At 38.2% G+C, this 13,862-nt stretch overlaps 1 protein-coding gene across 6 annotated transcripts in view; it reads right to left on the reverse strand.

The window, feature by feature from the left end:
• SIPA1L1 (signal induced proliferation associated 1 like 1) overlaps window positions 1-13,862 on the reverse strand; it is a 202,091-nt gene that overhangs the window by 21,801 nt on the left and 166,428 nt on the right. For all 6 annotated transcript variants that reach the window (XM_063159192.1, XM_063159195.1, XM_063159191.1 and 3 more), the window contains 2 exons: window positions 6,440-6,589; window positions 1,749-1,873 (listed from right to left, as the gene is read on the reverse strand). In XM_063159192.1, the coding sequence (XP_063015262.1) occupies window positions 1,749-1,873; window positions 6,440-6,589 (275 nt within the window). The remainder of the gene's footprint in view (window positions 1-1,748; window positions 1,874-6,439; window positions 6,590-13,862) is intronic.

Raw genomic sequence — 13,862 nt, forward strand, 5'->3', positions numbered from 1 at the left:
ATAGTAGTGTTTTCTCCACCACAGCTACAGTTTGTTCATCTTGATCTGCAGCATCATGAGCTTTTTAAAAAACAAATAAAAGCTGTGAGTTTTTTTAAAAGAATAATAATCATAATACCAGTAATAATATCATCATCAAACTTGATTTCCCCTGGCAAGTGGTAGCAAGCAGTGTTGGTGAACACAGAACAAAGTGCTCTGTAGCAAAGGATAGGCCCAGGAAGGTGTCAGTGTGTGGATTCACTACACACACCTAAAGCCTTATTTACCCTGAGACAGATTATCCCAAGTGGAAACGTACATGTGTCAAAAAACAAACTTTCACCTGGATTCACCAGATTGACAATAAAGTCTCGATTAGAGACACAGCTTCCAATTCTATGAAAGCAGGACAATACACAAGAGATAAAATACAGGGATTTTACATCACTGTGCATTTCTCATCATTTTCTAAATGCTGGAGACATCTCTCCTACCATGTAATTTTTCCTGTTCTTTCTGGCTTTATTTATTTTGCTAATATGTTGACACCTGACACTGTAGAACAGAACTTGCTGGCAGCTCCCTCAGTGCCAGCACCAACACTGAACTGTTGGTCTGCAAAAGTAATGCTGAGCAAAAAGATCATTTTTACATGTGTCATTACCATCACAGCTTCAAAACATATGTGATTAAAATTGTTCTGTCAAAACGAGAACTGCAGATTAGTATAATCATAGTTTTTTACTCTGAGTATGAGTGGAGTTGTGAGGGAGGGACTGACAGATGGTTTTGATGACAAGGCACAGCTTACTGAGGTTGTGAAGGTGTGTGAACCAAGAAGATCTTCAGAACCAGAGGCTGGCAGCATATGCCTTAAATTCCTCACGTCACTGAAGTGTATTCTCCCTAGAACATTAGCCCATTTGTGCAGTGATGCAATCGAGTGATGCAATAGTGAAGTATGGTATTGTTTAATCAAGTGTAAAAAAATTTAGAGAAACACAATCTAGCAACCTTGGCCAGGGTCATCATGGTGGAAAACTGCTGTTTGTAGATAGGACATTTTCACTGGTGTCAGTCTTACTGGTAATTCCTTCAAGTCAAGCCATAGTTGTAGCAAAAGGTCTATGTGCAAGAACTTCAAATGAAGGTCTAACAATGTAAATTCTCAGTTCCTAGCTGTTTTTTGTAGTTAATGTGTTCCCTCAGCTGACAGCTTAATTGCTACATGCAATGAAAATGTATACATTCGTGGAAGGTGATTACCTACTTATAGATTTACTTCACTATTTAAACTTTAATTGCCTTTTTTCCATTTTATACATGGTGTTTTTATAGTTTCAATGATCAAACAATCAATTTGCATTTATATAGCACATTTGAAAAGGAAGCATCACAAGCACTTCAGCCAACTAAGCAAAAACTGAACTAAGCTAAACCACTCAGGAGAGTAGGTAAGGTCAAGCAAGTCCTCGGCAGCAAGACAAATTAATAAGTGTGTCTGCCCAGCTCCTTCTAAAAGGACAGAATGTTTCAGGGTAAGAGCATTAAGGCAGATTTAATCCCACAATCAAATAAGGAAATGAAATCAGTTCTTCCTCAGGTGATACTCCTAGGTCTCAAGGAAGCAGACCGCAGAAGCTGCAGCGCAGGCTCCAGACCTAATTATTCATGCTGATGAACAAGGCTAACTCTGAAAGCAGCGCCCTTGAGAGGGCTCAGGGTGTGCAGCAGAGGCAGGGCCAGGGCCAGAGCTCCGTACGTACCCAGCTGGTCAGCGATGCTGTCCTCGCTCCTCTGCCAGCTGGGCGTGGACTTGCCGCTGCCGCCCGTGTCCGACTGCGTGCTCTGCCGGTCGATGGAAGCGGGGGATCTGCGGCTAATTCCAAACCTGTCCTCCCCAAACACAAAGCACATAAGCATTTTAAATATACAGAAACCTCACACAAGGGGGAAAAAAGAGCACTTTTAAGAAGCCAGTGTCAAACCAATGTACAGCACAAATGCTCGAGGGATTTATAATTTCATTTTTGTGGGAGCTCTCCAGACCCTTCTACCAGCTTTAATGCATACGATTACAATATACATTAATTTATTGAGCATCCTTGGGCAAGAACAACTGGTTACAATGCTACAATTGAAAAAAAAAAAAAAAAAAAAAAAAACAGATCAAAACATCAAGAAAGAAAATTAAGTGTTTTTATTTACACAGATGTTTACATGAAAAGGTGACCAGACTGTTACATGGTAATAGAAAACTCAACATAGTGAGTAAAATGTAAAAGTTTGGATAAAAACCACATAGGGAAATGAGGTGTGTTTATTGGGAAAAGATCAGATCCTTTCAACTACCTCAAACTAGTCAAAGAAAGCATCAGAAAGTTTGTTGGGACAATCCCATGGATCTCAGCCACTTCCCTGGGCTCCAACCAAGAGAATAGTAAGGTCATACCTCTGGGTGATGCAGACATATATGCCAACAACATGGATTTCTTTGGGACAATATTAACATTGCCAAATACTTTAAATATGCCTCTATAAAGTCAACCGTTGAATATGGATTCCCAAATCCTGATGTTTATAAATTCTGTAAATTCTTAAGTTATTTTATCATAAAATGATTTGAGTGGATTAGTGCAAATTAAATATGTCTGTAAGAAAGTAGTGAGACATATACCTATTGCTGTAAAAGAAAGCATACAGAGCAAAATGAAAAGTTCAATGGACTTTGCAAATCCTGTCAGAATAGGCAGACAGATTTCAGAAAGATCAATAAAGACAGAGTAAACTCAAGGAGATCAAGCTAATGACAAAAAAGACACACAGGGCCCATGTGCCACACTGAGCCTACATGCCTCATATGCCTAAAAGCCTGTAAGACTTGAAATCTACACTTCTGTATTACATATAAATCACTTATAAGTCTGCAAGAATTACAGCTTGGTTCAGAAATAGCAAATCAATCCTTAAGAATTCATCAAGAATAATGTATTTCTGAGGTTTTTATTTTAATCAGATATATTCTGAAAGAAAAAGAAAATCCTTCAACTCTACATGCACAGGATAATACACAAAATAATTATAAGCCGATTTTTCATCGCTATATCAATGAGTTTCTCTATCTGTAATGTCTAATAAAACGAGAGAAAATAAAGTAGCCCAGCTGTGATGTCTACTCTATGAGCTACAGCCTGCCCCACACAACCTCCAATGTAAGACACCCTCCCAGCTGTCAGAGCAAGCTCAGTGTGGTTACCCCACTTGAAGTTCACACACTTGATAACTCAAATGAACCCACCACAGCAACACTAATTATATGGCTCAGAACAACAAAATCCCACTCCCATCCTCAAGAACAAGCAGCTGGAACACACTTGTAATGTGCAGCACACACTGAAATTTCAGCCTTCTAAAAATTCACCCATATGTGATCACCCCTTTTGTTCACTGCTCCCTGATACAGCCAGCATACATTTTGATGAATTAGAAAATAAGGAAAACCTGTATATGTCTGCCTTCTGAATATAAACAATTTACATTGAAATTATGCAAAAAGTAACACTTTTCCTTTTCTATTCACACAGACTAAGTAGGATTTCACTGATCCAATACCTAAATTAAACATGATGACTTCAATACCAATTCAAGATATGTAAAAAAAGTCTAAACACAGCATTTCAAAGGTGACTGATTTCTTAAACACTGATCTGTAGTCTAACTTTTAAGATTTGTAAACAAACTCATGAGAAGAATGTATTTTCATGATAAAATAACTAGAAGCTGGTATCTAAAAGGAAAGGCCAAAAGCCTAAACAAATCTGGGTGCAATGAAGTTGCACTGCATCAATATTTTGTTTTCTCTTGTGATACCCTCTTACCTAATCTCCATTATGTTCATATGCATATAAGCTGTCAATCTATGTATGATTAAATTTTACTTTTTACAATAATTTATTGTCAGTGCAATAGCAAATGCACAAACATAGCATAAGTGTACAAAACACACAAAAACACATCAAGATCAATGTGGATATTCTTGAAGGCAGGGAAGTTTTTGCCTAAACCCAGCTTAGGATATGGATCAATAATCTAGAGGCAGCAATTACTGCTTGTACCAATGTCTGACAGAGGCTGGACTCACCATTTTCCTGGTCAGATAAAGTTCACAAACCTTCCAATTGTCATACTGTGTAACAAATAAATGTATGCTCCAATGGTGAGGTTGAGATTTCCTGCACTGGGAAATCTCAGAGAGTAGTGTACCTAGAGCAAACTGGAACTTCACCTTTGGAAGATTACCTTCAGGACATGGCTCCCCCTTGGCCCTTATTTCAGCCCATCATTCTCTCTAACATCTTAGCAACTCAATGTTACAATTTCTCTCCCCTACTTTAACACCACAGCCAGGGTAATGCTGACCAGCCCTACCTGGGATACCAAACACAGCTGCAGAGCTGCCTGAACCTGCTCTTTCAGACCAATCTCAACAGAAGATGAAGATGGAACTGCATCAGCTTTTAGTAAAGGGACAGACACTTAATTGCTTCTTGAGGCAAGGAAAACATTCCTTCACAATCACATTTTTCATGCTTTCCATTTAGTCTTTACATGCTTACCATTTAGGTAGATGTTTTGGAAACCCTGAGTAAGCATGATTCATGTGTACAAGGACAGTATAAGAGGCAAATTGCTTTTCTTATGGGAATAGAACAAAACAGTAAAATAACTGGAATCAAGAAATTGGGGTTTTTCTAAAGAGCATCCAATAAAGAACATGCAAAGTTCACCTATTAATTGCTTCTTTCATTATTCCATTTAAACTGTGTTTCCTTGCACAGAATTAAAACTACAACTCCAAAATGACAGTACAGCCAATATTTCTAGGACACATCTCCTTGCTGAAATTTCAAAATGCTTGAAGAATGGCATAGAGAACATATTTTTATAACTAATTTAAAAGATGGAAAAGGGTTGGATTGGGTGCTGGTCTGCTCTGAGGACAATTCAAAACAAACCTTCAAGTGTGTCTGAAAATCCCTTCCTACTCAAGCAGTTTTGCTTGTGGTGGTCAAAGGACATATGGCAGCAACACCTTTTTTGTAGTGCAAATGATGTAGTTGGAAAAGAGCAAACAATAATGGGAGCACAAGCTACTCATCAGAATTCAAGGTAACACAGAAATGCTGCTGGCGTGATGTGAATGAGCCAGAAAGTCTGCAGAGGATAAAGAGGTTAATTGCCTTTTTCCAGCTGCAGAGCCCTGGATACACCTATATCTAGTGTTTCCTCACAGCAAACTTTAATAGGTTTAAGGGCAAATCTCCTAAAGTCAGCAGGACTTAAGCACAAGCTTAAAGAATGACCAGAACAGGCCTGATAGTGTCACGAATCAAAGCCTTCATGAAGGTGGGCAGCAGAGAAGAGACTGACTCTTCATAGAACCTCAAACTGAGCTGCAGCAAGGACAGGGGAGGACAACTCTTCAGTGCTGGGGAGTAAGCAGCTGTACTTTTTCAAACACGTGCTCAGAACAGTGTTCTCTGGGCTGACACAGAGCACCTAGAGGCAAAAGACAGTGCCCTTGTACTAAGCAGTTCCAGACAATGGCATTTAATCCCACTAATAATGTATCTTTTAAAACAAAGATATTTCTACTTTATAGAAGACCCAAACCAAAATGAATTACACACAATGACCTGGAAAAGTACTCAAGAATATTTCAGAGGGAAGGCTTGCAGTGTGAAATATCAGCAGTTTTGTCCTTTTATCTTCTCTATAGGAAGTAATTTGGAATGTAGTTGACAGCTCTTCTGCTGCCAATTTTTTTTTCTCTACTTGGTGATCTTTGATTTATTGGTCCTTTCAGTGCTCTCTGAATATGATACAGATTTAATTTCTTCCTCTGCAAGTTGCCCCTTACACTGACACTTCAGAGAGTTTGAAGACTTCTGGAAAGGTGGAAGCTTTAAGACAGAATTACTGTGAATATGTGAAAATGAAGCTAGCTGTGGATTAATTAGCACTTTTGTGCCTACACATCTTAGCTGCACTCAGTACTACTTTGCTTCAACTATTAACTGACTGCAAAGTCCCAAACCTATTACTACTTTTCTTTTAGAATCTAAACCTGTGAAAGGAAGCAATTTGCCATGTGAAACCAGCACCTTCAATGAAGGTTTTTAAATATATAAAAGTCCTTCTGTGTAGTAATCTGAGCAGCTGTAAACTAGGAAGAGAGAGAGCAGTTAGGCTGCAAGGTAAAAGCGGAAGCAAAGGATTGTTAAAACTGGCTTTTTCAAGAAGCATGACAGTGTTATTTGAAAACAGCCACGGTTTCATGCATGTAAACAACAGCTGACAGGAGCCTGTGTAAGCACTCCTTGAGCACACATTACAACAAATGAAACAGAACAAAAAAATCTGCTGAAACAGAACATGTAAGAAGTCTGGTGCCTACCCTTCTGGCATAGATTTTTGTCTGTACGTGCCCCCAGTAGAGCCGGTGTCACTGGAGGAGGACAAGTTGCTTGGAGAGTTGCGGCACTGCTGCGACCTTGCTAAGGCAATGGAGGAGACGGTGACGTAGACATCGGAGCCAGGGGACAGCCTGTGAGGGAGCAAGGGAAGCCACAAATCAGCAGGGTCACACTGCAAGGCACGCTCAAAAACACCCTGCAAACTGCCGCAGCTGCAAGCAAGGGCGTCGTGGAGGCAGCAGAAATCCCATCAGCTGAAGGATCAGACATTTCCCCCTTATTATCTACTGGAAACCATGAAAATCAACTGTAAAACCCTGGATGCATGGGAAGAAATAAAGGCAATGTGGGAAGAAAATTCTGGCATACATTACAGATTGATTGTAAAGAATAATGAAACACTACATTCCTCATCAAAATAGCAAATAGAAGAAAATATTCCTAATTCTCATAGCAAACTCTTGCCTAGAACTTAAACTAAATGTAGTGAGCTGCCTATGCAAACTCTTCCAAGAGTATCAAGTTTACCTCTACGCCACCAAACCTGTCCACTTTAAAACACAAGGACTAAAAAAATGCAACGAAATCTATACATACCACCTTAAAGCTTAACATTCTAATACAAAACCATCTCAACAGATCAAGAACTCTGTTTGAAAATGCAGACCTGAGTCACATAAAGCCTTCACCGCTCAGAATAACCATACAGCAAATAAACAGTCTAGAACTGCAACACATGCAGCTGGGCAGAATGGCTGGAAGCAGCAGGCTTATACTGCCCAACTCGTATCCTGTTCTGTAGTCAAAGGCTTTTGTAGATAACTGCTAGCTTTGTGCATTTTGTTTCCCAAACCCCAGCAGAACTCACTGCTGTTAGCTAGTTCTTTGTTCTACTCAGTTGTGACTGAAGCTATTCAAAAGTTTTACAGTGATTTAAGCGAAGTCTGAATTATGCCATTCACAAACATCCAACTCCTACTGTGAACAACAGCCTTTATTAATTTTATCTAGGAAAACAATAATTTGCACAAGCTAAATAATTTAATATTTGAAAAACAGATAATGACTTCAGTGAAACATATAGATAAATTGCCTCAGCACCCAGCTCAGGTCTTGGGCTTCAGAAGATCTTAGCCTGGCCATTTAATCTGGATCTCTAAAGGAGTGGCAGATTTTAAATTGGGTCTCACCACAATAACGTAAAAACTTGAAAAGTTTAAAAAATCTTTTGGAAATAAAAACCAATTATTGAACTGATTAATTGTACTTATGTATGCACTTATATCAAAACAGTGTGTGCATATATATTTATATTTACATTTATATCAAATGTGCATTGTCCTTCTAAGTACTTTGCAAGAAAGCAGTAAACAAAATCTTAAAATGGAAAGAGCAGTACAACTGGATCAAACATTTTTGCCATCTGGAATTTCATGAAGTGCATATAACTGATAGTAACTCTTTTTCTGAGACAAGAAAGGAACTATCTAAGGCCTGACCATGGTAAGTGCTACACCAATTCCAGTAATGCCTTTCTAGTCTACCAAACATATTTAAACTTATCCCACATTTATCAAGCAACTATTCTGAAATATTTGCTTGCTAAGAACATGGTTGAAGACTTGTAAACTTGGGGACCCATAAGCCAAGCAGTTTATTTTCCCAGACGCACTCCTCTAAAAAGAAAAGAATCGTTTGGCCACACAAAAAATGCACTTCCATTAGCATTCACTCACATATAAAGGTATACACATTTAAACTCAGTTACACTTGTAGAGCAATACACAGTTTAAAATGGTGACCTTTTTTCCCAATGCTAAATTGGAATTGATGGTAAGGAAACCAATTACTTCTCAAATAATTTATTTGAAATTTTTTCTCTTGAAAAGTGCTTACATTTTCATTTCAGATTCAGCTATGCCTTTTTGTTTTCTTCCTATGCCTTACCAAAAAGTGACAGCACTGTTCAGAAGGAACATCAAGATTTCAAAACTCTATGTCATAGAGTTCTAACTCATTTACAAAGAAGAAAGACCTTGAGGGCAAACAAAATTGTATTAGAAATGTGGTCTGAACAATAGAGATGAACAACCAGTGAGGTAGGACATTCTTTTAATTAAAGCAGAAGTATATTTTTGTCAGTACAGTTCACAGTTGCACTAAAACACACTAATGCTATAAGACATTTCATTTTGTGAAACATATAAGAGAAAAGAATTTAAGAGCAAATTAGTTCAAATTGACTTTTTGAACTGCTGTGAAATCTTTTGATGAAAGGCACTTCCCAACACAAAAGGTGCATTGTGTTGTGTTAGCAGTATGCCCCTATAGCTAAAATCATCTGAGCCTGTCTTTTGTTTATAATTAAAAACCATACTAAAGCAAGCTCTTATCTATTTCAAAAGAGAGTTTTAAAAAGAAATGCCAAAATGGTTAAGTGCATGAGTCCCACAATTGAATTTAAAAATAGGCCAAGCGTCCATTACATTAAACAGATACAATTACATTGAAGTCAATTGAACTGGGATTATCCCATGCATGATTTAGTTCTAACAGATCTAGTTCATCTTGAAAGAACTGGTTAAGTCTTGCCAAGTATGGGAAGAACATCATCTTTTGTGAAAGCAGTGAGTGGAAAGGGCATACATTTATTTTGTTTAATATGACAACACAGACATTGAAAGCATCTTATAATAAATTAATTTCTATGCCATTAGCTGTAATTTTCCCCACGTATTCAGGGCACATAGGTATGTAGTACACACATCAGAAGAAAAATGTCAGTCTAGGTCACTTTGTGCCTATGGCCTAAGGCAGTCTAATTACAAGATCATACACAGGTGCTTTTTCCTGTAAAACTGTACAGGCACAGGGCCTACACTGTGCTACAACTTCCCTGCAAGAGCTGCAGAGCCCAGGAGCAAAGGAGGGTCAAGGCTGGCAAAAGAGGGAAAATGGCCTTACAGTCAGTGCTGACTTGGCAAACTGAATTCTTACTTTGCACTTGCTGGACCACTCGATGTGACCACTACTGTATTTGTTAATGACAATTTCTCATTTGTCGTTGCTAATTTCAGTTTTTCAAAAGGCCTTACTTGATTTTAAGGCCCACTATATCACTGAGCTGAAATCTTCCTAAAGCAGCTGAAGTCAACTGAGACTATAATTTGAATATACAAAATATTAACAATGCTGGGCACACTTCCAAATATGAGATGGCCAAAATAAGCAGAACAAATAATTAGAACATAATTTATCTCTCTACCTTTGTTCTAATTTGAAGATGGTGAAAGACATCTCACACAGGAATTTTGAAAAGTAAGTTTAATTAATACCCATGAAGCATTCAGAAACTATAGTAATGGGCACCACTGTAAAGCTTAGAGGGGAATTAGTAATGGCATCTTTACAACAGGATTTGAATGTCATCCAGTAAATAAGGGACAGAGTAATGAAGAGGAAAAGAAAAACTAAATAGCTCTTCTTTAATGAGCTGCATCCACTGTGTGAACTGAATGAGGCAGATGTCCTCTGTTACAAGAAATTCTTGTAATTTAATCAAAAGAAGCATCTGATATACAGTTACACAAGAGTTCTCAAAAAACAGCGCAGCAAATCTTAATTCTGGCATGCTTACCTTCCATGTGTTTGAGTTTTACAATCCTAGTAATACTGCAAGCCACAACAATTTGCTGCAAACACCGTCTCAAATGCTCTCATGTTTAAAGGAAAACAATCCATTCCATTCAAAAAGGAAAAAAAACCCCATCAATTTTGAAGAAGGGGATAGTGAATGAAACAGAAAAGGCAATTAGGCTGTCGTGTACCATCTCAAGTTTTTGGGTATTTTTCAAGTTGATCATCACCTTTCAGAAAACACATATTGTAAAAAGAAAAGGCACAGAGGCAGGCAGTGGGACACCAGATGGACAGAAGAGTTTGTGTATGAAGACACACTGAACAAGCCCTGTGGCTCCAGGGATTATAGAGAAACTTATCCTCTCTGCTTCACTTCATCCAAACATGAATTACACTGGGCCAAGCAAGCAGCGATTACTCACTATCCCTCCTGACAAAAGAACAAGTAGGAGGTCTAGAACTACCAAGAGACCAATTAGCAGGAACCTGGATGAAGAGATAGCAGCCACAGCAGCACAGGTGCACCCAGCTCCAGGCAATCTTACACAGCAGACAGCCAGGGGACTGTCAGACCTGGTAAAAAGAGTCTTCCTTTACACTTGTAAGCATTTCCTATGCTTTTCCCTGGTCCCCACTGATGGCCCTTGTCAAACAACAATGACCAAATCTTGACATGACACAGCGTGGCTCTTCTCAGATGCTTTTACATTGCAAGAGTTTGGCTGCACAGGCATGCATACCAACAAACCTCTGGTTTTTCCACTGCTTCATCCAGCTCTAGGTCCCAGAGCTGGTACCAAGTGTGTGGAATAGAATCTCATGTTGGTACATGTTTTAATTAGAAGAATGTTATGAGAACATTTAAATAACAAATCTTCAAACCCTGTGAGGTAGGCAGTGTGTGTACTACAATGCTGACTTGACAGGTAGCAAATGAGCACAGACACCTGTTTGTTCATATTTGGAAAAATGTCACTGATGCAAGGTACACTGCAGCAGATGAGGATTTTTAGGTGATACAGGAACAGTTTAAAATACAATCTGCCTGCAGGAGTTAACCTATAAGCTACAACTGGCATAATTACTATCACTGACTACATGGGCATCATTTCAATAAGTATGGAGTCTTAGGGCAAGACTGTGTTTCAAAGTCCTCAATGTGACACAAAACCAATCAACGATATTGTTCTGATACTTCCATACTGCGGAATTTTACTGCCATGTGTGACTGCAGTCATGCTGTAATTCAGTTTTCCACTTGGTTTAAAATATTGACTGTGCTCAGAAATTTTCTAGTTAAGAGCCTTGAGCTTTCATCCAACAGTACTCAACTACAGACTGAAGTGCTCAAGTCCAGACCTGAGTCTTCAACATACTTTCATCACTGATTTCCACACTTTTTCAAATGTCTGTCAATCAAGTTTTAGTTAAAACTGGTTCCAGTTTAATTGACAAATTAAGAACAGATAATTATCTGCCATTATCTCCTCTCCTTTCCTTACACAGTTTATTAAGAGAGTGTGGAAACCAAGTGTACAAAAAACCTGAAAATTGTGAGAAGGGGGAATAAATAAAAAAATCAAGTGCTATAATTACATGTTCTCCAAAAACATTAGCTCCGGTTTACTTCACACATATGTGGTTTATTGTTTTTTCCTTAACCTATCCTGATATTCATTCTGGGTAATAGGCTATATAGCATCCCACCTGGCAATTAACATTGTGAAATAAGCCATAACTTGGGATTTATTGAATTTATAATATTAGATTTTGTAGTCTTAATGTTGGAGTATCACTAAAGATTTATTTGAAGATTTATAATGAAGGGTTATTTTTCGTGTCTACAAATACCCACCTATACCAATAATGACTACATTCAAGGATCCAGGTACTGTGAAGATCAGGGAAAATAAGCTAGTGAATTGGATATATGAAGATAATCCAAAGAAGGCAAATTCAAGTACTCTGCTGGACTGGACATCTGTCAGCCTTCTCAGAATGAGGGATTGTCAAGCAACACACCCTCCCACCTACAATAGCAGTCTCTATGGGGAGACAATGTTTGGATGAATATGAAGTGAAATTCTCCTGTTCTCAAGACTGCTAATGCAGATTTTATTTATTTCCAACATACATAATGGACTAAAGGGGGCAAAGCACAGCAGAGAACCATCACTGCTGCCTGCACCAGAAACATGCACAGATTTCAGCACCTCCTCCTCAGTGTTCTTTAGGGTAAATATGAAAACTAGTGGTGAAAAACTAAATGAGACAGCAGATAAGAGGGCTATGAAAAACCCACCTTTGTTGATTTTAAGACTTTACACAATAAGAAGTATCTGAGCTTTCTGAAAAGAAAAGCTTTACCACGCAGAGAAAAGAAAAGTCTTTTCTCTGAGTCTTGCAGTGAGCTTATTGTTGAGGTTTTCCCCCTCCTGTATTTCTTTATAAAGAAAAAAAAAAATCTTCCCTTTAACTCAAAAGACATTAACCTTATGCAAGTGATGATATATTTAAACTTGATTTATCCAAGACTAACATGTTTAGCAGACCAGAAAGATGACAGAAGACATTTCTCAAGCATCCAGAAAAATTCCCAGTGAAATTTAAAAGCTACTTTGATAATATACTTTCAAGGATGAAAAATCCAATAGAACCTTTTTTGAATAATAATAAAAAGAATAGTTAAAAGAATGCCTAAAGGAGAAAAAAAAAAACCAATCAAAACCAGCTACATGCCCTGAAAATGAAGGAAATAAAAAGTCAAAGTTTCACTTTTTGATAACAAATACTGACTAAGAAAATATAATTTTCACTTTGCAAACATTTAGCAGGCCATAACCCCCTTTTTTCTAGAAGCCTCCAGAGACTGGATAAATCTTGAATGCCTTAGGTATGTGATGCTGCCTGTGTACAATTTTATGCACAAGGAACATACAGTTGTTAATACCCCTTCTCCCAGGGCAGCCAAAGGCTCTCTTTGACATGAGCCAACTCCAGACTGCAGCCAAGTTCTCTGGTTAATGCCATGATGAGATGGAAGCATCTGGAAAAACCAGCAACTCAACAAAATCCAACAGTCTGTCATTGCCGTAAGCTTTTCCCAGGTATGACTGGGCCTTCTGGAACTACATAAGGAGATTGTTCAGCACTGGTGAGAGCAAAAAATGCCACCAGCACAGCTGCTCTTCCTTCCAGTTCAGCATCTGCCTGTCTTTAGCTCTAAGAAGCAGATATAGCCTGTAGCCATGCAATTTTTATGTTGGTCCAAATACGTAATTTGAGAATCAAGTCCAGCATTTCAGCGGCTTCTGCAACCTTTTTTAACAGACAGACAATCTAGTCAGGTCATCTATGAAAGTATTAGTGGCTTCAGTGTTGCACTTTTGTTCCAACTCCCACAGATGGGAGCTTTTGAAGTATATATTTAAGAAAAAGAAAGTAAGAATATTAAGTCCTTAGCAACCATCGTAATTTCCTAACAAGGTATCCAACACAGAAGTTTCAATTTCATGTTGGTAGTTCATTGATCTTGGCTGTACCATCTTTGAGCATGTTTTTCCATCCCCAGTTCTTCAAGACGTGAAAAAGATTTTAAGTTGTTTCATTAGAACTCTTATATTTTCCACAATATGCATCTTATTACCATTGCTTTACATTTTTCACCCAAAAAGATGATCAGAACGTATCTAAAGCTTTTTTCCCTAGGAATTGTCCAAAGTAAGAAATACAAGTATTAACCTGCTTCCCTCCACAGATCTCATT

This window comes from Melospiza melodia, chromosome 6 (genome assembly GCF_035770615.1).
Source record: "Melospiza melodia melodia isolate bMelMel2 chromosome 6, bMelMel2.pri, whole genome shotgun sequence".
Taxonomy (NCBI): domain Eukaryota; kingdom Metazoa; phylum Chordata; class Aves; order Passeriformes; family Passerellidae; genus Melospiza; species Melospiza melodia.